Raw genomic sequence first — 26510 nt, 5'->3', positions numbered from 1 at the left:
CCCCTAAAAGAAACCCAGACTGCATGAACACCTTGATTTGAGCCTAGTAAGACCTGTGTTAGATTTCTGACCTCAGGAACAGTAAAATAATAAATTTGTGCTGTTTTAAACCCACTAAGCTTGTGTAAGCTAATATCTCCTGTCTCTTTACTCTGCTTTAAAAGCTCCTCAGCCTTTCTTTTGTCTCTATGACATTAAAATTTAAAGTAACACAACCGTCCCCTTTAATTAAGATGTGTGTCTTTGAAACATTTGATTGATGTTCCTTAATGATTATATTCAGATTATGCATTTGAAGCCATGATGCTACATAAGTGATGAAACGTCTTTAGGTTATCACACCCAGAGGCACACAGTGTCCATCTTCCCCTCAGGGTGCTTAAACAGATCCCCTGGTGAAGCTATTCCATTAGTTCTATGTATTTACTCATTAGCAACGCATGAGCAATATTTGAGGGAAATGTTTTAAGACCATGCACAGTTCCTCATCAAAGTTTTTCCCCCAAATTTAGAATCTATTGATGATTCTTACCTAAACCATTCTTTACTATATGTCATGTCAGTTTTTAATTATTTTTATTTATTTATTTTTTAAGATTTTATTTATTTGATAGAGATCACAAGTAGGCAGAGAGGCAGGCAGAGAGCAAGGGGGAGGCAGACTCCCTGCTGAGCAGAGAGCCCAATGCGGGGCTCGATCCCAGGACCCTGGAATCATGGCCTGAGCCGAAGGCAGAGGCTTTAACCCACTAAGGCACCCAGGCGCCCAGTTTTTAATTATTTTTAAAGGCAAGGTTAAAGAAGTCATTGGGAATATGTAACCTCATTCTAACCATAATCCTCCAGGCCACCTTTCCCCCGCAGCCGCCTGCCCCGGGTGTGCAGGATTCCAAGTCTCTGGTCTTCCTGCCTTCTTTTGCTGGGCTCTGCTGCCTCTGGGCTCTTCCCATCACCCTTGCCATTCTAGGACTTCTCATTTGAGGTTTTGACTCTTCTTGAGTAGACACAACTGATTAAACAAGCAAACACGCACCTAATTGTTTTACCCTTCCCTCTTTCTATGCATTGAATGCCAGAGTTCTTAGGAAACAGAAAAAAGGAGCTTCTGAAACCAGGCCTCTGAGACCCACATTGTGTGGCACCTTTCCAAACCCTCTTCCAGCCCCACGTCCTCATGGGTTTCCATTGTGTGGCAAACCCTCTACCAGCCCCACGCACGTCCTCACGGGTTCCCTGTGGCCCCTGTTCCCCTGCACGTGGTGGGACCTTTGATTCCAGTAACGCCAGATTCTTGGTTTCATTTTCATTTCTGTAAGGGAGCCTTCCTTTTTCTCCTAGATGAAGCCAAATCCTCTGGTTGGAAACTCCCTTTGTGAGTGTCTTCAAAGGAACAGTTTCCCATTTATTTGTGGATTTACTTAATTGATAACCTTCGGCTTAGACTTGTAAACTTCATGAGGACAGGGATGGTCTATGTTTGCTCTGTTTTTATAGCATCAGTGCCTAATGACTGATAGGCACCTAATGAATAACTTGCTGAGAGAAAGTGAAGAAGGAAGGAGAAAAGTTCTCACGTAATCTCTTGTTATTCCCCTAAGGCACAAATTTGACCTGGATGGAGTCCACAGGATTATTGTGAGATGAGTGCCTATAACGCCTCACACAATACCTGCATCTCAACATTATTGCCCTTCTTTTCTTAGATATATGTACATTTTATTAAAAATCATATGCATACGGTATTATGCAATTTTTAGGAATCAGGGTTTTCTTGAGGCTCCTATTAAACTACTTTCATTGAGGGCACCTGCATGGCTCAGTGGGTTAAGGCCCTGCCTTCGGCTCAGGTCATGATCTCAGGGTCCAGGGATCGAGTCCCACATCGGGCTCTCTGCTCAGCAGGGAGCCTGCTTCCTCCTCTCTCTGTCTCTGCCTTGCCTCTTTGCCTACTTGTGATTTAGCTCTGTCAAATAAATAAATAAAATCTTAAAAAAAAATTTTAAAAAAGGAAAGCAAAAAAAAAAAAAATTCTAGTTATAAGGATTCTGAAGAACAGCATTCTAGTAAAAGGGCAAGGATGTGGCCAGGCTTCATGAAGGGATTCCAGCCAGGACTGGAAAACTACCGGGTTTCCCTTTTCCTCTCTCTGAGTCTCTGCATCTCTGCCTTATGCTGTTCTCTCTGTGCAGAATTTCTTTGTGTTCCAGTCCAGTAGTTCCAGCTACTGGTGAAATGTAGCTACCCCAGACTCGCAACTTTATATATCTGCGGTTGTGGTGCTGCTCAGAGACGGCTTAGTTTCTGTTACCTACTGGCTTGGGGGAGGGACTTTCTGATTGGTCCAGCTGGCTGAGGATCTACCATTATCCAGTCAAGCCATTGGGCAAGTTTCCTAGTTGTTGGTAGGGATCCTGAGGCTCAACCCCTAGGATTAGAAGTATTTCCTATAGAAGCAGATTAAATCCTCCAGGTAGATACTGTACTACCTACTTCTACTTCCTATATAAAAAGAAAGTATTTTTTTAAATGAATAGGTATAAAATATTAAATGAATAAAATATAACATTAAATACTATTTTTAAGTATCTCTTTTGTGTACTCAAACTACAGGACCCATCTTAATTAGTGATTATACGAAGACACTCTTCAGAATAGCTAGACCATTACTGTTTGGTAGAAACATAATGGAAGCTATATGTGTAATCTTAAAAATTGTTAAGTGGCCACATTAAAAAAAAAAAAGTAAAAAGGAACAGGGGAGTAAGTAAAATAGTTTTTATTGTAATATATCCAAAATAACATTTTACCTTCTCAAAATAAATTAATGGAATATTTTAAATTTTTTCATATTCAAAATCCACTGTGTATTTCACACCTATAGCACACTTCAGTGCAGATATTAAATTTTCATCAGAAATATTTACTCCATGTTTAGATTTTCATAAAATTTACAATTGAAAGTGCAGATTCATATACCTGAGTTTTTCCAAATATCCTTAAAAGTTTTCCAGGCCTGGGGCAACTGGTGTGGCTCGGTCAGTTGAACATCTGACTCTTGATTTGGGCTCTGGTGGTGATCTCAGAGTTGTGAGATCGAGCCCCGCATGGGGCTCCAAGCCCAGCACAGAGTCTGCTTGAGATGCTATCTCTCCCCTCCCTCTACCCCTCCCCCAGCTTGCATGTGCTCTCTAAATAAATAAATAAAATCTTCAAAAAAAAAAAAAAACCCAAAAACACACTTCCTCCAGTCACTGAATTGTATTGATTTTTTACTTTAAACAAGTTAAGTAAAATTAAAATTTTAGTGCTTTAATCAGCCGAGCTACAGTTTGAGTGGTAAGTAGCCACAAGGGCTAATAACCCCCTGTATTGGCTAGTACAGATTAGACAGACCCCTGTATTTTATGGAGAAACATGAAGCTCTGAATAGATTAAGTGACTTGACTAAAAACCACAAAGTGTGTTAATAGTTGGGACTAGACAGTGAGCTTCTCGTTCATCATTTCTGCTCCTACCTGGCCATGCCATTCCTTCATCACTGTGCCATTTTGGGTGAGGATCAGAGACCATTTATAGGCCTGCCCTGGGAAATAACACGTATTTATAGTGTTTGGACTGATTACCAGCTTAATCAGATTGAGGTTTCTATATCACTTTAATCCAAGCAAGAACATGAGAGTCAGATGCCTGAAGAGAATACTGAAGACCCAAATGAATTGTTTAGGCAGAAGACCAAAATAAATCATGACAAAACCCAGCTCCTCCAAAAGGTAGTTAAGATTTTAGAGATTCCATACCAGCATTGGGAGCACACAGTTTTGCAAAGTGCTTTTATAGAAATGTTTGAAATTTGCCTGCCATGGAATGTTTGAGAGTAGCAGGGGAGTGTGTTCTCCAGCCCTAAGGGTAAATACTAGAAGGAGAATAAAGAAAGTCCACTAAAGACAATTGGCATTTGCTGTCTGGGTGTGACAGTTGGAGAAATTTATTTTCATCAGTAAGACTCTGAATTCATTGAACTGACGCAGAAAGAGCCATTTCCATTCCCCAAAGCTCTCTTAGTTGAGTCGAAGGACCAGTATGTGTGGTCCAGATGCGAGACCGTAAGACTCATGGTCACCTTTGTGGAAAGCAAATACCGCAACTGTATGTGCTTTATACCACTGATGAAAGAACTAGGTGAGTCCTGGCATTCTCATGTTTCTGTTTTACATTTATTGTACAACCTTGAACAAACCACTTCCCGGCTCTAGGTCTTGGTTTTCCCATTTCTGAAATTGGTGGGACTGGAGCAGGTGGTCTTCAGCATTCCTTCCATATTTAAACTCTTGTAATTCTCAATGGCATGGCTCTACGTTCTTTGGATCTCTTACCCTGGAGGTCAATGCTGGAAGCATAAGAGGAAAGAAAGGAATGCTTTGTGCCTTGGGCATTCTTACCTCTAATTCTGACCAGATTGAGGTTTGACACACACACACACATTAAAGCAAATAAAACTAAAACAATCTACCTGGGCAGTAAGGCTGGTAATCAGATTAGATGGATTAGAAGAAAGGGTGCACGCTGTGGTTATTCCTCAGAGGACTCATGGTTTATGAGTCAGGGCTTTTCTCCCTAAGAATCACTAATGGAGTCCTTATCCCAGCTCCTTTGTAGGGAACTCTCACAATGTAGATACCTGCGTTAGGACCACTAAGGAAGGCCACAGGTCTCTCTATACTGAGAGCTACCAAATGGAGAGTAGCGCCAAGTATGCATGAAGAAATGTTATAGTACGTTTTGTCCAGTGAAAGCTAACAGTGCCTGCTCTTAGAGACTCCCTGTGCATCTAAGACTGATGCAGAATAATGTGTCAACTTCTTTTAGCTTATAAACCAGAACAATTTCTTGAAAGGAGGAGGGGATGGAGAAGAAAAAGGCATGCCAGACTGAGCAAGTCCCCCAGGACGTTTGTAAAGCACCCAGTTTGATCCAGGGTCTCGAATGTATCAGTTCTGGGACTGCAGATGTATTATATCACATATCATATAGTATCTATTTTATATGCTTATATAGGACCCAGTTTAAATTTATGTGTGGTTTTAGAATGTGCATAGATATTTTCATTATTGGTCTTTGGAAGCAGTCCTATTCCTAGTTATGTTTAGAATGCTTTTAAGTATAGTTTTTATACCTTTTATTTCATCATTTAGTTAAATCATTAACTTGGTCATGGTACTTTAAAATCCCTTAGGAAGTTTACAGCTTTTTTTTTTTTTTTAAGATTTTATTTATTTATTTGACAGAGAAAGATGCAGCGAGAGAGCGAACACAAGCAGGGGAATGGGAGAGAGAGAAGCAGGCTTCCTGCCAAGCAGGGAGCCCGATAGGGGGCCCGATCCCAGGACCCCAGGATCATGACCTGAGCCAAAGGCAGATACCTAACCATCTGAGCCACCCAGGAGCCCCAGGAAGTTTTCATCTTTTGAACAAATCTTCAGTGGTGATGGCATGGTAGCAGGTCAAGAATTACTGATGAATTGATTCAGTTAGTATTTTAGAATGATGCATATTACATAGGAATTGAAAGCATGTTTTTCCAGTAGTCTTAGCCAGAGTTGCTGTAATTAACCCAGCAAATATAAGACAGAAGCTACCAGGAAAGAAGATAAGGAATTGAGTCTGGAGTTAAGGAAAACCCAGGCAGATTTTCCCTTTCAAAGCAAGGAATATGTTTTGTTTTGCATGTATATGTAGGAATGGAACTTTAAATTATATGTACTTCAAGAATTTGACAGGTACCTCTTAACCTCACTTCTTTGGCCTCCTGTGTGGTTTTATCAACTTTCCTAATTCTTCACATTCTTCTGCTAGTAAAATAGAGAACATTATTTGTATCTTACATTCTTCTGATGAATGTTGTGAGTTGATATTGATACAGAACTATTTAAGCTTAAAATGGTTTCTGAAAGCTAAGGAATAGTGATAATAATGCCTGTTATTAAGGCAAAGGGAAAAATTACATTTGGGAAACTTACAGCCTTCAATCATATTTCTTAATCATAATCTTAGAAGAGTCAGAAAGCAGATCTATCATCTCACAAATGAAATGATGAGTTTCCTATGTTTCATTCTCTTTGCAAATCATTGACTATTATATTTAATTAAAAAGAAAATGTGATCTAGTCAAAGCTGGTTTTCTTGCAGACAGGTCAAAACTGGCTGATATTTAATCTTGTTTCAGCCTCAGAGCTATCTTTAATAAGTCCAAGAATCCTAAAAAGCTAACATGTGACTCTTTAAGCAAATTAATGAAAAGATAGAACTCTAAATTGATTATACAGTTTTTTTCCCAAGGAAATTTGGCGAGAATGAATAATGAATGAAATACAATTTACAAGATGTTTAGAAATGTGTTTTTCAGTAGTGTAGTAGTACAGAAGTTCATATTAACAAGCAGAGAATTCTTCATAATTTGTAAAGGGCAAGTTTTGGGCTAGGATTAGATGTGAGATTTCCAGGATTTAACTGTAAGAAATTATAAGTTAAGGCTAGAAAATTTTGCTAGGAAAAGTTGGTTGCTTCAGCTATTGATTGGGTATATGAAAGTTGGGGACCGTGGGGGACCGTGGGTGGCGATGAGGGCATCGTCATAGCTAAATAAGAACTTAAATACAGAATGGAAACAAAGAGTTCAGCTGAAAATAGAGATAAACAGAAATGGTGGCAGTAAGCACCCCAGAGTTCCCTGGTTTAAAAATAAGAAACCTATAACCAAAATCATTTCTACTTTAACCACAAAAAAGAAAAAAAAAAAAAAAACCCTGTTCATTTAAGGTGCCAAGACTGCAGAAACTAAAGGAGTACCTTAGTTCAGAATAAGGAAATTTGATTTTGGTTTTTCTATGTCAGAAGATTTGAGGGAAGGATAGACGAGCATATTTATAAAGTGGAGTGAAGACAGGGTTTAAAGAGACTGACACCTAGAATCTGCTTGCCACAGAAAAATTTGCACAATTACAACAGAATGAATTAATTGGGGAAGGCTGCACCGCCATATAAATACTCTTCAAACAGTTATTTGCAGTTTCTGTTGTATCCCATAACCTAGGAAATCTGCCCTTTGCTGACAGGGCTGACTGTCTAAAAGGGAATTATCACTGTTTAAATGGAGGGAGACTTGGAGAGCGATTCAGTCCCAAAGGAAAGAGTGACATTTTGGAAAGAGACCTGTGAATGATGCAAATGTGAACTTACATGTGCTTGAGATAAGCACTGATTAAACAAAACAAAGAATCCATTCTGAACATACTTTGGAAACACATAGTCTTTGAGAACTTGGTTGATGAGTTGAGTGAAATGGCCTAATTGAACTAATTCCCATTTGGGGGTTTGTTTATTCTACTTTTCTGAAGCCAGAGCCAACACTTCTGAAAGTTTTGAATGACATTTCGTGCTTCCAGGAATTGGGGCTTACCAATTTGTAGATAAACCCGTTTCCTTTTTGGCTGTGTTATATTAATTAAAACTGTTCTGTTAAATGAATAGAAGACGGCCCCCTTGTATAATTTAGGATAAATTACTTGGCCTTCCCCCATAGATATATTCTGCTGGTAAGAAGGGAAATCTAGTGGTTTGGTTCGTTTCACATGGCATCAGTTACTCCTTATAATATTTTTATTACAGCAGAAGTTATTTTAAATTTGTTAGGATCTTATAAACCAAGGCAATTATAGCTATCCCCAATCTTATTTTTCTCATTTGTTATATTTTAGCAGAGTTAAAAAAAAAAAAATTCAGAGCTTCTACTTAAAAGATCTTTAAAGAAGAAAACATAGTGTTAAAGTATACAAAGTATATGAACTTATTTTAAGTAATTATTTTAAGTAATGTTACACTGATTTTAAAAAATAGAATGTGTTTTAATATATCAAAGAGATTTTGTCCTAATAATCTAAACCTTTATTGGCCCAGAGCCATTTATAACAGAGGCTGGCAAGCTATAGGCCAGATCCAATTCACTGCCTGATTTTATATGGTCGGTCAGCTGAGATTGGTTTTTACAGATGAACATTCACAGTCTATTTGATAATAGAGAATATTTTGAAACCCAACTAAACAAAATGTTGACCCAAAATAAAGAATTTCATTCTTATTGGTAGACCTGTATTACAAGAGATGAAATTTGATTATTATGCAAAAGACATATTTAATTATTGTAACTACATTTTAATTTTGTAATAAGTTTTATAGAAATTGCTTTCTCTCTATAAATGCACCTACATAATATCCTTTATTTTCATCTCTTGGTATGTAAAGCCTAAAATACAGATTACCTAGCCCTTTACAGAAAGTGTAGACCCCTGACACAAGAGTATTTTTTTCTCATTCATTTTTTATTCACTCATGCATTTGCTCAACAAATAGTTTCTGAGCAATTTTCCCATGCCAGAGACACAGTTCTAGGCTATATTAAAAAAAAAAAATACTGCCTTCATAAAACTTACTTTCAAGTTATTTATGCATTATCTCCTCACAACTAACTTGTTCTATTATTCCCATTCTACAGAGAGGTTCAGAGACTTTATGCAGCTTGTCTGGAGTTTCTCAGCCCAAATCGAACCCCAGTTATACCTGACTGTACAGATTTCAACTTCTAACCTAATGGGCGGGACTAGCTTCAGGGGCATGTCTCCATGATTGGTTTAATGCTATGCTGTCACCATCTTAATAATTATTCATTCTTGAACAAATTATTCATTCTTGAACAAATTTTGCACTTGGCTCTACAAATTATGTAGCTGGCTTGCTGCTAAGACAAAAGTGCTTCTCTCTGAGACCACTCTTCTGCCAGGGCTGTTTGTTTTTTAAATATCCACATGAATTTATCTATGAAGAGGCCTTAGAATCTATCAAGCACTTTGGAAAAATAAGCTATTTTTAATCCACTGTTTCATATTCCAGTTCACCAAAAGACTTCAAGTCCTTGAGGGCTAGGATTCTCTCCTACAATTTTTCTTTCTTTTTTTCTTTTTTTTGGGTAACTCCCTCTATGCCTAAAACTGTTCTAAGAACATTGTGAGTAAGTAAAGTGAGTAAACCTTGTCAAGGGTAAGACTTGGTTCCATCTTTAATTTACTTCCATGGAAGACCAACATTCTTCTTCTTCTTTTTTTTTTTTTTTTTTTTGTAAGATTTTATTTATTTGACACACAGAGAGAGAAAGTGCACAAGCAGGGGGAGCAGCAGGCAGGGGGAAAGGGAGAAGAAGATTTCAACACTGAGCAGGGAGCCCCATGGGAGTCTCAGTCCAAAGACCCTGGGATCATGACCTGAGCCAAAGGCAGACACATAACCAGCTGAGCCACCCAGATGCCGGAAAGAGCAACATTCTTTACCATCAGTACTTTGTTCGAGTCTTTATTCATTTGCAAATTTAGAAGCAGATGTTACATCTGAGTTAAACAAAACACAAGAACTGACCTGTTCTGATATAAGGAAATTCTTTGTCCATTAGTGACCGAAACATTGATGTCTTTGAAGAAGGATGCTCCAAGTTTACTGTATTTATAACAGATTCCTTTATCTTCCTTTCTTTCAATTTCTTGCAGCCTAGTCATTGTTGGATAAGAGTGATGGTGGAACAGTTGTCAGTCAGCTTAACTGATCTTCTGGACAAGTTTTCAAATATTTCTGAAGGCTTGAGTAATTACTCTATCATAGACAAACTTGTGAAAATAGTGGATGACCTTGTGGAGTGCATGGAGGAACACTCATTTGAGGTAAATTTGTATTCCTTGGGATGGCTTCTTACTACTCTTCTCTAAGACCTATGCTGATTGGGGGTGGCAAGGGTGGGCGGGTCTTTTATTTGTGAAATGTTCCATTAAAAAAAGTTTTTCAAGGTGAGCACAGAAAATAGGTGGTTATAGTCACCCTGAAATCCTGGAATATACCTTAAGGCTTAGATGTCATTTAATATAAAATAAAATTTATTCACACTACAATGTAAAAAAAAATAGCCCTTTATTTTGTGAGGGAAGTCCTCATAACTCACCTTTTAGGTTACAAATGTTCATTTACCTTTAAATGGAAAATTGCCAGGGTACCTGGGTGGCTCAGTGGGTTAAAGTCTCTGCCTTCAGCTTGGGTCATGATCCCAGGGTCCTGGGATTGAGCCCCACATCGGGCTTTCTGCTCCGTGGGGAGCCTGCTTCCTCCTCTCTCTCTCTGCCTGCCTCTCTGTCTACGTGTGATCTCTGTCAAATAAATAAATAAATCTTAAAAAAAAAAAAAAAAGGAAAATTGCCTATAATGAACACTTAGACTTAACCCTATTCATAGTAATCATGTCACAACAGTGAATTTTACCATCGCCAGGCCATTTGATGATTAGTTGTCACCAGTTTGAGAATGTGGGCCTGGCAGGGCTGTGAGATTGAAGTATATTGACGAGGCAATATATAGAGATTAAGAATGACATGTTAGAGTTCAAATTCTGACTTTGTCACTAGTTACCTTTATGAACTTAACCTCTCTGTGTTCACTTTCCTTATCCCTAGAAGGACAGTGACGGGATCCATCTCATGGAGCTGACATTAGATGATCTGTGATTAGTGCCTTAGTACCATGTCTGGCAAAATAAATCCTAATAAACATTTTTATTATTATTTTAGAATACCACATCCATAATAAAATAGGTCTTGGGAGACCTGCTTTGGCATAGAGTTCACAATTCATTGTCTGCCCTACAGGCCTTCTAGGTGTTTAAATCTGTTTTAGATATCATTCTGTAGTGTAAAACTTAAATACTTCTCCAAATTCCAATTTCTCTGTAAGACCCAATATTCATCCCCTTCATGTTCATTTCGGAATTCTTACCATACTAAGAGCCTCCTCACTACATCTCATCACATCTGTAGCCTTGCTTTTTAATTTCTAAATTAGTGTGTCTTACAGTCTATGACATTTTAGAATTAACATGTCTTTTTCTATCATAGTAGTACAAATAGGGTTCTGATGGCAGTGATAAGAGGTAGAGGTCACAAAAAGTACGGCATCTGAGGAACAATGTTGTGAAGGAAATAATCCACCACTGGGGCTTGAAAGATGAGTTAAGTATTAGGTAAATGGTGATGTCAAGAAGAGCATCCCAGATACTGAAGAGTATTCATTTGCTAATCATGACACTGTGGCTAGAACCCAAGTGGTATTTCTCTGTTGTTTTTGGAGATGGAGTTAACATGTATAAAGCACTTAGTGTGGTTCATAGCAAGTGCTACAGGGGTGTTATTGTTACCTACTTTTATTTATAGACAATCACGCATGTATGAATTCCTAAAATACAGTCTGGTTTGCTTTCCTGGGGAATTTCTAGAAATTAATCATACTTACTTCTTTTATAACTTGGTTCTTTTGCTCAGCATTATGTTTATAAGATATATCCACTTTGAGGCACATAGCTGAAATTAAGTTTTTCCTGTTTATAGAATGGGCTTAATATACTGATATTTATTAAACCACTTTTTTTTTTTTATAAATTTAAATTCAGTTGACCAGTGTATCTTCCATCATTGGTTTCAGGTGTAGAGTTCAGTAATTCATCAGTTCCTTATAACACTCAGTGCTCATCACATCACGTGCCTTCCTTAATGCCCATCACTTAGTTACCCAGTCCCCCACCACTTCCCCTCCAGCAGCCCTCAGTGGGTTTCCTATAGTTAAGAGTCTCTCATGGTTAAACGACTCTTCTGTTATTTGATGTAAGGGTTATATTACACTGTTGCTAAGAACTTTTCTTGTATGTCTCCTCACATGTATGTGCAAGAGCTTCTCTAGCACATTCACCCAAAGTGGGATTTCTGGGTTACAGAATGGGCACATGTCCAACCAGATGATACCAAATGCACCAAGTTATATTATTCTACCAATATATAAGAGTCCCCCTTTTCCGTATTCTTCCCACTATTTAGTATTATCTGACTTTTTAATTTGGGGCTATTTGGAGCATGTGTTATAAGAGGGATTTTTTAAAATAAATAAAATATTTTAAAAATAAATATATATAAATACGTAAATAAATGTATAATATATAAATGAAATATATTTAGAGCATATGTTATAAGAGGTATTTTTTAATAAAATAAATATAAAAATTAAATATATAAATATATATATAATATAATAAAGTTATAAATAAATATAAAAAATAAAAGAAAAATCATTATCTTAATGAGCATCTTTAAAGAACAGTGTCTCTAATTTGTTGCTAACATTATTTTGTTTTGATACTCTATTCACCTTACCCCCACCACCACTTCATTCCTTTATCTGGAGTTGAGCCCCAGACCAAAGTGGATGGGATCACTATCTTATAGTACCAGTTTGAATTATGCAGGTTAAGACAGTTGTCTAAAAGTGTTAGTTTTACTTGCATCTTTGGGGGACATTTTTATCGTCTGTTACCTCGACATCAGTTAGATCTGTAAACTATCTGAAGAATATAATCCTATTTTCTTCCAGAATGTAAAAAAATCACTTAAGAGCCCAGAACCCAGGCATTTTACCCCTGAAGATTTTTTCAGAATTTTTAACAGATCCATTGATGCCCTCAAGGACTTGGAGACAGTGGCATCTAAAACTAGTGAATGTGTGCTTCCTTCAACATTAAGTCCTGAAAAAGGTAAGACAAATAAGCATTTCCAATTCAAATGTGAAAAGCAAGCTTGAATCTTGTATATATAGGTAAGAATCTACCTCTGACTCAAATATGTGTAGCTAGAGAAAGATGTATGTGTACATGTCTAACACAAAGACATATATAAATGGCATGAAAGAAGTGATCAGTTGATTTCTTGGTTTTCAAACCAAAGCAACACTTGTCATTTTCAAATATAAGAATTTTCTGTCGGTAAACAATATGGGAGGTAGATTTGTCTGATACTTGCTCGTATTGTGTAGTGTGTGTTACCCTTCATCTCCAGTTTTCTTAATGTCCCCTTTTCAAGCCTTTTCCTTAAGGTCTACCTCTGAGTCATGAATTCTGATCTTTACCAGTTACTCAGTATTGAGACTTGTTTTCCCATTAGGAAAATCTGTGCTACTTATGTTTGTTAAGTATGCAGGCAATGAATCTTTGCTCTGTAAGGCGACTGTGATGAATTTCTTAATAAAAATAGAACAGGACCCAGTAAGAAATAAATAGGATCTGAATAATCAAAATTTGGGAAGCAGACATTGAAAGTACTCTGGTATTGCACTTCAACCTTTTGCACACTCTGTAATTTATGTAAATCACCATGCAACACTGACACATTATTGCTTTCTATTTAGATTCCAGAGTCAGTGTCACAAAACCATTTATGTTACCCCCTGTTGCAGCCAGCTCCCTTAGGAATGACAGCAGTAGCAGTAATAGTAAGTACATACGTCTGATTTAATGCATGCATGGCTCCAGTTAGCACCTATGGGAGTATTGCATGGGCTTTAAAGGAAATTTCTGCAATTATAATATTAATACTGTTCTGTTACTGTTCTTCCTGTTACGATCTTCCTGAGAATTAAATATTAGGTTTCTATGTAAGTGATGAATCAGTAAATTCTACTCCTGAAATCAATATTATACTATATGTTAACTAACTAGAATTTAAGTGAAAATTTGGGGGTGCCTGGGTGGCTCAGTTGCTTAAGCGTCTGATTCTTGGTTTTGGCTCAGGTCATGAGATCAAGCCCCACATGGGCTCCTCGCTCAGCATGGAATCTGCTTGAGATTCTTTCTCCCTCTCTGTCTGTTCCTCCCGCTTGTGTGCTCTCTCTCTCTCTCTCTCTCAAATTAATAATTTTTTTTAAATTTTACATAAGCAAATATTAGGTTTGTAGAAATGGGTTTCCCTACAACCCAAGATGATCTTTAGAGTATTGGGCCAAAATCTGCTAAGATTGTTTTAAATAAGTCATATAATTACTTTTAGAAATACGATTTAAACTTTGTTCATTGTCAACTTATATATTTGTTGTGGGATTTGTCTGACAAAAATGGAATTTTAAAATTGAAAGTACAGATGTTGGTTGTATAGAATTCTAAGGATATTTTGTTTTGTTATATCAGTATTTACAATTTTATATTTGTACATCTGATGATTTTATTTACTATAAAATTATGTTAGAGGAGAATATGCTTCTTTGCCTTAAATTTCTGTGCTCTTTGACTAAGGACCCAATTTCCTGGTAGTCTAATGTCCTCCTTTCAAATACAGGGAAGGTCGTTATAAAGGTCATTGGATTTTACTAAGTATTCTGATCCTCTAGTTTCATGGAAGCTGTAGAAGGAAAAAAACTCATCCTATGATCTTAGTTAAGAAAGTTATCCCTTAAGACTTAGTAATGGGGCACTGTCATATGTTCAGGGACATAGAGAGGACCTACCTATAAAAAGGAATAATCAATTTAGTACAAATCCACAATACCAGTTCTGTAATTCAGAAAAAATTTAAAAACCTCTAAAATCCATTTGTTTGGGAATTTTTGGCACCAAAACCTGACCTGACCTAAACTGAGATAAGGCTGTTTATAGTCTTTCTCCTTCTAAAAGTGAATATTTATAGATTTCACTATAGAAATATTGTGTTTGATCACAGCATGCTACCTAGACTTTACTGAGGATATTATATACAATATCTGTAAGACAGAATCCTCTAAAATCTCAAAATTCTGAATTACAAAGCACATCAGATCTGAAAAGTTTTAGAAAGAGACTGTGTTAGCCAGTTAAGGTCTTTCTTACTAACTACTGATTTTATTTTATTAATCTTTTCAAAGATACAACTTTTGGCTTCTTAATTTATATTTCATTGGTTTCTCATCTTTTTTATTTCCTTCTTTTTACTTTGGGCTTAGTTTGTTCAGCTAAGTTGTAGCTGAAGTCCTTAAGGTTGAAAAGTTTGATTAGTGATTTAAGCCATTCTAATTTTCTGTTCGAAGCACTTGAAGTTATAAATTTTCTTGTAAGCAACTTCAGTTGCATCCCACACACTTTGATATATTGTGTTTCCATTATCATTTCTTCAAAAATATCTTTTAATTCTCCTTGTGATTTCTTTTTTAATTCATGAGTAATATAAAAGTGGGTTACTTAATGTCTAAACATATGTATTTTTTCTAGATATCTTATTGTTTTATAAATTCTATTGTCAGAAAACATACACTGTAATCTTTCAAAATTTATTGAAACTTATGTGTATCATTCAAATAATGAGTGTAGCATTCTAAAATTTGATCAAAATGGCTGATAATGTTCAGATCTTCCAAATGCTTATTAAAGTTTTTTGTCTAATTTTTTTATCAACTACTAATAGAGGAAGATTAAAAATCTTTTATTTGTGGTTTTTGCCATTTCTCCTTTTGGTTATGTGTTTTTTAATTCATATTTTGAAGCTGTATTATTAGGTGGTTATAGATTGATTATTGTTATGGGTTCTCTGATTAACAGACCTTTATATTGTTAGTGAAATAATCATCATTATCTCTGCTAGAATTCTTGTCTTGAAGTGTATTTTGTCTGTGTTAGTGGAGCCAGTTTTTCTTATGCTTACTGTTTGCATGGTATACCTTTCTTTTTTTCAACCTACTGTCTCTATTTTTAAAGACCATCTCTGGTAGTCAGTTTATAGTTGGGCCTTGCTATTTCAGCTAGGCGGTCTTTAACTTTTAGTTAGAGTATTTTATCCATTTATATTTAATATAGTTATTGGTATGGTTGGATCTGGGCCTACCATTTTATTTCCTATTTGCCTCATTTGTTCGTTTCTCCTTTCCCAATTGATTTTGGGTTAATTTTGTTTATTTTCAACAGCTCTTTTTGCATTATTTTGTGGTTGTTTTAGGAATTACAGTATACATGTTGCAGTGTTCTACTTAATATTGTAGCACTTAAGAAAAAAATAGGAGAATCATCTTTTGTGCTGTGTTGACATATAGAACTACATAGGTTATAAGCCTCACAATAGTCTTATAATTATTGCTTTAAGCTATCCTGTGTCTTTTTTAAAAAACAAAAGAATATAGTTGTCTTTTATATTTACCCATATATTATTTCTTAAACTTTGCATTCCCTCTTGTAAACCGAACTTTCCATCTAGTGTTAATTCCTTTCAGTCTAAAGAACTTCCTTTAGTATTTCCTGTGGTATAAATCTACTGGCAACAAAATCTTTTTTTTTTTTTTTAATTAAAAAATGTCCCTGGGGCACCTGGGTGGCTTAGTGTGTTAGTGGCCATCTCTTGATCCCAGCTCAGGACTTGATCTTTGGGTTGTGAGTTCGGGCTCCACATTGGGCTCTGTGCTGGGCATGGAGCATACTTAAGAAAAAAAAAAAAAATGTCTTCAGTACTGCAGGTGCTTTTTACTGGGTATGGAATTCTGGGTTTTCAGAACTTTTTTTCAGTCCTTTAAAGATGTCACTTAATTGTCTTCCTGCTTTTATTGTTTCTGAGAAAAAGGCATCCAGAGTTTATATTCTAATATGTACTGGGTCATTTTTCCCTCTGCCTTTCAAGTTTTTCTTCTGTGTAGTAGTTTGACTAAGATGTGCCTAGGACTGGGATTTTTTTTGTATTTTTTTTCTTTTGCGTTTTGTCAAGCCTCTTTGATACATAAGTGTATTTTCCCCAAAACTTGGGAAAAATTTGTCCATAACTATTTCAAATATTTTTCTTCATTTTCTCTCCTCTCCAAAAGGAATCACACATAGTATATTTAATCACACACATAGCAATCACATGTTTATTAGGTAGTTTGATCTTGTCTCACAGATTATGGAGGTTTTGTTCAGATTTTTTTTTTCTCTCCCCAATCTCTCTGTTCACCAAAATGCATAATTTCTACTTATTGTTTTCAAGTTTCCTGGCTCTTCTGCCATCTGTAAGCTGCTGATCGTTTCATCCATTTTTTTTTTCATCCAATACAATTGTTTTTAATTTTTTTTAAACCAGTTTATGGTTCATAGCAAAATTTAGGGAAAGATACATAGATTTCCCACATACCTCCTGCCCATACCCATATGCAGCCTCTCCTGTTATCAGTATTCCCCACAGAGAGGGAATATTTAACCTTTGTTAAAACTGATAAACTTTCCTGGACACATCATAGCCCTTCAAAGTGCCTATTTTACATAGGGTTCACTCTTGGTGCTATACATTCTATGGGTTTGGATCTAGTACATTTTTTTCATTTCTAAGCTTGTATTCTAAAATTTGTGTTTAATTCTTTGTCTATTTTCCTGCTGAGATTTTCCATCTGCATATTCATTATGATATTTTCTTTTTTGGCCCCTGGATGTATAGTTGACCTTTGAACAACAGGGGTTTGAACCACATGGGTCCACTTGTAAACAGATTTTTACTGTAAATGTATTTTCTCATGATTTTCTTAACATTTTCCTTAGATTATTTTAATATATATAATAGATATAATGTATAAAATATGTGCTGTTTGTTATTGGTAAGGCTTTCAGTCAATAGTGGCCTATTAGTAAAGTTTTAGGGAAGTCAAAGTTACATGTAGATTTCCGCTGTGCAGGAGGTTGGTGCTCCTAACCCCTGCATTGCTCAAGGGTCAACTGTTGTTCTGAATCTCTGACGTTCTCATCTCCTGATCTCAACATATAGGTCATCTCAGGGTTGGTATGTGTTGACTGCCCCCAACTCCCTGATTCTGGGTCACATTTCCCTTTAAGTGGCTGGTTATTTTTGAATACATGCTGGATATTGTGGATATTATGTTTATGAGAATGTAGATTTTATAGCATTTCTTTAGAGACTTCTGAGTTTTGTACAGATAGGCAGTTCAATTAGTGGCAGATTATCTTTATTTTCCTTCCCTGTCTTGTTTTTAAGCTTTCTTAGAGGGAAGGGGGAATGTAGGCTTATTGCTAAGGCATAGAATTTCTAAGGTACCTCTTGAATGCCTAGAAAATCTCCCCATTCTGGCTTGTCAGAGCTCCTTGACTGATCAACAGTCAAGATCATAGCTTCCCAGATATTGTTTATTGCCAGGCTTTGTGAAGTCTCTTCCTTGCATGTACAGCTTATTTTTTTAACCATTGACTTAAGGAGGTTCCTCCAGAGATTTCTGGTGCTCCTTTTCTGCACGGTTCCTTTCCCACCAATAACCCTGCCCCACAAACTCCAGACACATCTGCATCCCTGAACTTCAGTCTCTGATTCCTTATTTCTGTGAAACTACTGAACCCTAGTTGGGTTCTATCTTCCATACCTCCCAGCCAGAAAATGAAGACAATCATGGGCCTCACCAGATATGTTTTTACTCTTAGGGATTATGTTCTTGAGCTACCTATTGACTAATGTATGAAAGTAACTACCTTAGGTAATTTGTTTAATATAACAGTTATTTAGGTTGAGAAGGCTAATATGCTATTACCATGGTTGGAAGCAAAGGTCTTTTCTACTTACCTCAAAAGACATTGAATATAAAACACCTATTCACTTTTTTTTTATTACAAAATGGTCAGCCTTCTTTTTTGTTTTGCTTTCCTTTTTTCCTTTTTATAAAAAAATATGGATCTTGCATAATTTGCAGCTTTTTGCCAGGAGACGTTACTCATCAGTGTGGCACTTAGATACCCATGCACAAAGACTTGCTCTTGTAGAGCTTACCTTCTTATAAGAGAAAGTCCTAGTATTTTTATCATATATATATATTACAATATATATTATAATAGAAGTATGTCAATGTTTTTAGTCGTAGCATAAAGGAGGTGAGACTTTTTGGAGGGATATGGCCAGGGAAATTTGAAGTGAAATTTGCAGGATAAAATCCCAAAAAGTGGTTGTGCTAGCTGGAGGAGCAGTCTACATGAAGGGGTCCTGAGACGTGAGTGTCCTCTCATTATGCCATGATTCTCCCTTATAAAAGTGTTCAAGTTATCCAGAAGGAGTTATGTTTTCAAAATCATAGTAATTTCCTTTGTATCAAGTTAAAAGAATGTTTAAGATCCTTGTAGATTATATTTAAACGATACAGAAGTTATCCTTACTTTGACATTAACGTTATACATCTTCTAAAAGGACAGTCTTAGAGTCAGACTGCCTGGGCTTCTATACCAGTGTTGGCCCTTGGATAACTGTGTGACCTTGAGCAAGTTAATCTCTCTGGACTTGCCAGTCAAGTGAAGGATGACAGTACCTCCTTCATAGAGTTTCTGTGAGTTTTAAATGTGTTAACACACACGAACTCGGAGCCATGCCTTATATATAATATGTGTTCATTGTTATTAGAATAATTGGGTGCACCAAGGCTGTGGGTCAGTACTTACCGCAACCTGCAATGAGCTTTGAATCTGAATTAAGGAGGGGTACTGATTTGAAGGTTTTCTAAGCACCAAGAGGTCCATGTTCACAGGCATGGTGATGCCTGTAAGTAAAATCATTTGAAAAAGCAGGTCAGCAAAATCGTAGCACAGTTTTTCGTGTTCTGTATTTGAACAGATGTTGGGTATTATTGGTCAAACCAAACAAGTCAGTTTCCATTAATTTTGGACATTCATAATAATGAGACAGAATTATGACAACAGCCCAGGGTTGTGGGATTACTTAAATCCTATCCAGATGAGCTTCCTCACCCTACAAGTTTTATGTGGCAATCTTTACATGAAAGCAAAGCTTTGTTACTAGCTTGGGCATCTGTAGGGCCAAATACCCACCATTTGGCCTTGAGCCACACAGATCAAATCCCACTGATCTCCAGTAAGTAGCAGAGGTAGCCTTGGGAGTCATGCCCTGGAGGTATGAATAAGCCTTTTCTGATAACATTCTTTTTCTCTCTCTGCAAGAGGGACTGTAGTATCTCTGGAAAGAACCAAAGGCTGGCTCTTAAGCTCTTTGCATTAGGGAGAAATAACAAAAGCAAGGTAATATTGACCCTCCAGGAGGTGAAGCTCAGTTCCTCTGGTCCGTTTCCCCTCCTAGTCTTTATGAGGCCCCCTCCCTCCCTCCGTCCCGCAGGGAGACTGCTGCAATGTGTTAGTCAGGTTCTGGGACTTTGGGGCCATAGTTCTGGGGGTGGAACTTTTAAAGTAGTTAAAAAGTGACTACTCTGGAAGAGTGAGGTGGGTGAGTTCTCTTTAATTAGGTCTCTTGTCCAGCATGGATTTCTTTGGAAAACCTTTAGGGGCTGTCCTACCTGAGAAAGACTGTGAGCGGGGAATCCCGGAGTATCTCACTTTGGTAAGCCACTTCTGCTTGTTGCTAGTGGCCCTGGTCTTTCCTGTGGTCTGAATGGCTCAAGTCAAGATTTGGTTTTGGGAAAGAACAGGAAGATTTTATGATGTTGCTTGCCTTGATTCTAGGACATCTGGTACCCGCGTATATGTAATAGAATTCTCCATAGCACCGTCCCAGCTCCTTTGTTTTCTACTGGAGTCTGGGGACAAAAATATTAATAGCTTCCTTTGTTCTCTGTGTATATCTTCATGAGGGGACCCCTCTCGGATCCCTCCTGGTCAAATCTATCATAACCACACAGCAGTCCCAAGAGACACTGTGGGCCATAGTGTTGCAGGAATTTTTTTTTTTCCGTCTGTGCCCATGGTTCTTGGTCATGCCACCTCAAAGAATGAAGAAGTAGACCAGACAGAGTGGTGGGCAGCAAAACAAGCTTTATTGAGTGATAGCAAAATGATAGTATAGAGCTCCCAAGGTGGGAAGAAACCCGAAGGGGTTGCCACTGGAGTTTCTAAGTCTAGGGGTTTTTATGGACTTGCTGACAGTCTGTGTCAATCTGACAAGCCCTCCCAGTGCCTGTCATCCAGTCACGGTTTTGTCACATGGGAAGGGAGGGAGGATTCCTTCCACCAGCAGGGTAAAATCCTTTTAAGGGTGGTTTCCTCTTCCTGGGGGGTTGGCTGGAGGTGTGGGGGGGGGGCGCCTGTTCCTGTCTTCCAACTATCCTTCATCAATAGCATGGTGGCCCTCAAGGAGAATTCAGGCTTGTTACTGGAATACAACCACAAATAGCCAAGTTATGTACAGATAGTGATATGAAAACTCCTAAAATGTCAAGAATGGCTTATAATTCTGAGTCCATTTTCTGAGAGAAAATACTTTTATAAATGGTAGTTAAATTCCAGACTAGTACACACAATCTTTGATATAACCCTTAAAATAGCTGTATTATTACAATAATGGTAGTACCACTTTGATTATACCAAATTCTACGTTGTAACTCTTTTTTTCTGATGAAAGAATTGATGTTGAATTCTACTTTAAAATGCCTAAAACTTATTTCCCACAAGGCTATAAGATGGTTGGGGTGGGGGGCGATCAGAAGATATGCTAGTCTAGTCTCAAAGAAGTGATTTGTAGTTATATGAATGGAAGACCCCACTTCCCTCCCCATCGCCCTTCCTTAAGTGTAAGGGGCACCCATGACTCACCCTTCCCCAACACACACACACACACACACACACACACACTTCCTATTATAGCCCTTTGGAAATAGGAGTCCTGCAATTAGTGAATTCCATGCTCCCAGTTTACAAATGGTGGGGAAATGGGCAATTCCTGTTTTCTCTGCAGTAGATAAGATTTGTTTCTGGCCTCTCAGGTTAAATCTGTAAGTTCATGTTCTCCCTGTAAATGTTTACACATGTACAGTGGTTTGGTTCTTTTATGTTACATACTTAATATATTAAACAGGTGACTATAGGCTGACACCATATCCCAAATGTTGCATAATATTATAGCCTAAAACAGTCATTTACCTTGGATTAGTTTGCATTTGATCCTATAATTGCTGAAAATATATAATTTCTAAATGTATTCCTTCACCAAAGAAAACTGAAGACTTTTGGTTCTTTTCGTACAGGTTGGCACATGTGTCTGTGTCTCTAACAACCAGGTTGTTCCTTGTAAGGAGACAGAGAGAAGAGACCCTTGTGGTAGATGGTAGATGTGTTTTGTTTAATTCATGAATCATTTTGCTGCTCACGGAGGAGCTGAGCAAGGTCAAAATGAGTCCCAAGTTAATCTCACATGCTTTTTTCCCTCTCACACACACCCCCACCCCCATCTCTTGCTGTTAGAGTAAGCAATGAGAAGATACTGGTACTTTCAACCATTCTTTAGTGTTTAATGGTCTCAGGCTTTCCAACATAAAAGGTCCAAAAAATCAAACCTTTAGTCCTTAGCACAGAGCCAGCCACGCTCTGGCATCCAGTAAAGGTATACTGCGGATGTGATGAGGAAACGCTATGGCTCTAAGCATGAGGTACCTAAAAATACTCTAATAGCTAAGTCCATTTAATGACTTACTACTTGTGGCAGGCAAAACAGCTTAACGCCTACCGACCTTGATCCAGGTTGCAAAACGTCCTCTTCCAAATTTCTTGGCAAGATGTGAAGAGTGAGAAAACAAAAAAGGTTTTAGAAGACAAAGTCATGGAAAATGGATTTGCTCGAGAGTACCAATCACCTTTAGGAATATGTCATCTGTGTTCCATGTGTGTCAACATCAGTCACGTCAGAGATCCTTCTGTGGCTTTTCTTTCATTTTTCAACTTAACGTGTTTTGGAGACGACAAGGACTTGTCTGGCTGTCCCAAAACAATACTCCGCGGAAAAATCAGGGTTCCAAATATTTTAAACAGAGCTGGGTCAAGAGTACGTTATTGCAACAGTTGGGAACAAGCACAGGTTAAGAGCAAAACCTCTGTCAGGGATGTGCTGTTCACCACTGCACTGTTTGAATTACAGGGAAGGCCTCAAACCCCCTTGGAGACTCCAACTTGCAGTGGGCAGCCATGGCATTGCCGGCATTCTTCTCTCTGGTAATCGGGTTTGCTTTTGGAGCCTTATACTGGAAGGTAAGGGTTGCTATTCTTTTTTTATTCTCCTTGATCAAAACTTCATGAACTTTAGATATTTGTGCATACTTGATTTACATAAACGATTACCAAACTGCCCTTTTCTGAGAAAAGGTCCTACCTTAACTTAGTCTCAATAGACTGTAAATCTAAAGGTTTTTCCCCTTATTCCTTATCATGCTTAGGAGACAACCCTCCCGCTGAAAAGGCACACTTAAGAAATGGGAACTGATTTTCATAGCCTGCAGCAAATATAAAAAGGAAGAAATAGGTTGCAAATCCTATGATTTGCTTTTAAAGCCAAATAGAAGTGCCATTTGTGTTATCTGATATTTTGGGATTTCTCTTCTTCTGTTCTCACAGAAACCTATACAAAATTTTGAAATGCACTAAATTATTGTGATTCAACTTTTTGAACTGTCTTTTGAATTTGATACTACTTTTTCACCTCCAACCCCCTAAAAAAGTTGATAATATGGTGCATCTTTCATATTTTTTTATTGCAGAAGTATTTTATATGCTGCATGGTGGGGGGGAAAATCCCTGATATTGGAGTTATTGACATAAAATATAAAAGTTGAGACGATTAACCTCTTGAATATTATACCATTCATTGATATTTTTATAATACATATCCTGTTCTTTTCCCAGAAGAAACAACCAAATCTCACAAGGACAGTTGAAAATATACAGATTAATGAAGACGATAATGAAATAAGGTACTTTATTTGCTAAATATGTGCAGAAGTAAGCTTGACAGTTGCCATTTCACCAACCATGCACATGCTTATATGTCTTTAAGAAGAAGTTATTTGCTCTGCATGGCATCTCCCAACGTGTATCGGTGATCTTTATCCACATTTCCTACCTCTCACACTTGCTTCGATGCCACATTTCCACTTAACTATAGAAGACCTTCACATCTTCTTGACCTATCTTCAGGCATCAGTAGTGGTCCTCTCAGCTCCATTTCTCTAAGCAGCAGAATCTTGCTTGGACGCCCCATCACGGGGCTCTGGAGGCTCATCTGCACATTCTCCTTCATTTCCATGCCACCCATAGGACTTACTGATTCCTCCTCCCTGTGTCTTAGCTCTTTGGCAATAGTCATCATCTTCATCCATATCTTTATGATGTCTTGGCTGAGCTGCCACAGAACCTTGTTTTTCCTTCCCCTTTCTAAACTGTACCCTTGTCTCATTCTCCCGTAAACCCCGGTTCATGAGGTTACCTCCTAGTCAGGATACTTGCAGTGACTTTCTTTTGCATCCTTGATATATATGGCTTCCCTCTAGCTTTTGGAGCCCTTAACTCTTCTCAGTCTGTTTAGTATTTTCTCCAAAGCCAAACACAAAAATTGTTTTGAAAATTTTCCATTTACTGTAACTGATGCTGATCACTTTTCCCTTACCCCATATTGCCTAAATACTAATATTTTGCTTTACCTCCAGTTATAGTTTAGTTTGGCATGTTACTTTCTCTTCAATCATGCCTTTGTATATACATATACACGTATTAAGTACAGATAGGGATTTTTAGTATGTGTATATGCATAGGCAGAGAGAATTTTTACATTATTTGGGAAGACTATATTGAAGCAGATAAAGTCTTCCTTCTTCTCTTTAGTATTGTTTATGAAGGTAAACTTCCCACTCAATTTTGTCACCTTTTCTAACTGTATTTACAGAAAAACTGCCTTTTACAATGCCAGGATCACAGTATACTTCAGAATCTCTGTCCAAAAGCAAATAGTGTTTTTCTCATTGTTTTTCAGTATGTTGCAAGAAAAAGAGAGAGAGTTTCAAGAGGTGTAATTGTGGCTTCTATCAACACTGTTACTTTCGTACCTTGGTAAGTTTTTCAAATTCAAGATGAAAGATTTCAAAAAAATGATACAACATCTTAGATGCTTAAACTCAGAAACAAAATATAGTAAATTGACTATTAAACTGATGTCAGTATGTTAACGGAAGCTGTTACAGTGAATTACATATGCACAATTCAGTTACGTGTGTTCGACATTTTGAAAGTGGTCCTGATTAGTGGATTCGTCTTGTGTGGGAGGTATACAAAAAATTAACAGTGGAGTGTTTGCTATTTTGAGGCCAGAAAAAAAAAAAAATTAGGCAAGGGGAAAAAACAAATTAGGACTAAAGTAATATTAAGAGAGGAAGAGTAAATAAAACCCATTTCAGTTAGGTGTGGCTGCTATAACATAATAGAAAAAGTATCTCAGGGGACGCCTGGGTGGCTCAGTGGGTTAAAGCCTCTGCCTTCGGCTCAGGTCGTGATCCCGGGGTCCTGGGATCGAGCCCCGCATTGGGCTCTCTGCTCAGCGGGGAGCCTGCTTCCTCCTCTCTCTCTGCCTGCCTCTCTGCCTAATTATGATCTCTGTCTGTCAAATAAATAAATAAAATCTTAAAAAAAAAAAAAGAAAAGAAAAAGTATCTCAGAAGCTGAAACAAGTGAATGCCAAAAATGTTTCCTTGCTATTTAAAGGAAAAAGAGAAAGGACCAAAATATCTTAGGAATCAGAAGAAAGTTGTCAAGGTAAAGTGCCGCTCGCCACATGACTGGCAATAATTGTGCCAGTCCAGAGCCCAGGATGCAGTAAACATAAACCAGAAACCGATACCCGTCGAGATCGTGAAGGACTGTGGAGGGCTTGTGGGAGAAAAGAGTAAGAAACCATGGCCAGGAGGCGCGGATTCTCCTGTTTGCTTTCCTGTCTACTTTCTCAGGGCCCCAGCTGCAGGCTCCAGATTAGTGGGGTCGGGGAAGGGCTGGGGCAAGCACCAGAATGGCACTAACTTGACCCAGCCTCAGTTCCTGCTCCACTCATTTCTACCTCTGCTGCCAACTGGCTGTTCATTTTGCTGTGGCTCTGGGATCCCGGGCATTTATCAGAGCAGAACATGAGTGTCCTCTCATCTTCCTCAATCTTTAGTTCTTTCCCTGCATTCCCTCATTATCAGAAGATCATTTACTCTCCGGGGTTCTTAGATAGATGGTTTGTTGGTGAGCTTTGCCTTTGCTTTATAGGTCACTGTCCTTCCAACTTCATTTTTGTCCCAGATTCAGAGATTTATCTCCAGATTGAACCTTCCCAGGGAAGCTGGGTCATAGAGCTTTTTAACTCCTCCAGGGGCTCAATTTGGTAGCTGGAGAACATTTTTCAACAGCTGCAAATAACATGATATAATAATTATGTCACATATTTCTCTAACGCTTTAACCCTGCTATTACATGGACTTCTAAATTAGGCCTTTAATTGGGCCCTTGATCCTATCCAAAGTATAAACAGCACCTTTCTCCCCCCCCCCCACCGCCCCCCGCTCACCATCTGACCTTCTCTCTAAGCTCATGTTTTCTGTCAAACAATGTTAACAAGTAGACATTTTCTCTTGATACTTTTTATTTTCTGGAGCAATACTCTGCAAGGTGAAATCATCGGTTTCTAGAAAAAATAATTTCTCTGCTCTTCAACCCCAACATGAGCCTCGCAGGAGCTTCTCTGCCCTCTCACTTCCCTAAAGCGAGACATCCACAAACCACACATTACATGGTTAATTGAGTCTTAAAGTCTCAAGTAACGTCCTCTGGTTTTGGACAGCATTGATCGCTGGGATCCTGTTTTGGCACACAGGTCTTTAAT

At 37.7% G+C, this 26510-nt stretch overlaps 1 protein-coding gene across 1 annotated transcript in view; it reads left to right on the top strand.

Moving 5' to 3' along the window:
* KITLG (KIT ligand) overlaps positions 1 to 26510 on the top strand; it is an 82244-nt gene that overhangs the window by 49740 nt on the left and 5994 nt on the right. The window contains exons 4-9 of the mRNA XM_032874187.1: positions 9591 to 9761; positions 12502 to 12661; positions 13312 to 13395; positions 22746 to 22855; positions 23507 to 23574; positions 24630 to 24706. Coding sequence (XP_032730078.1) covers positions 9591 to 9761; positions 12502 to 12661; positions 13312 to 13395; positions 22746 to 22855; positions 23507 to 23574; positions 24630 to 24669 — 633 coding nt within the window. The 3' untranslated portion in view covers positions 24670 to 24706. The remainder of the gene's footprint in view (positions 1 to 9590; positions 9762 to 12501; positions 12662 to 13311; positions 13396 to 22745; positions 22856 to 23506; positions 23575 to 24629; positions 24707 to 26510) is intronic.

The sequence above is a fragment of the Lontra canadensis genome, unplaced genomic scaffold, assembly GCF_010015895.1.
Source record: "Lontra canadensis isolate GAN:19392208 unplaced genomic scaffold, GSC_riverotter_1.0 scaffold52, whole genome shotgun sequence".
Classification (NCBI taxonomy): Eukaryota; Metazoa; Chordata; class Mammalia; order Carnivora; family Mustelidae; genus Lontra; species Lontra canadensis.
This window is presented reverse-complemented; position numbering and strand designations above follow the sequence as displayed.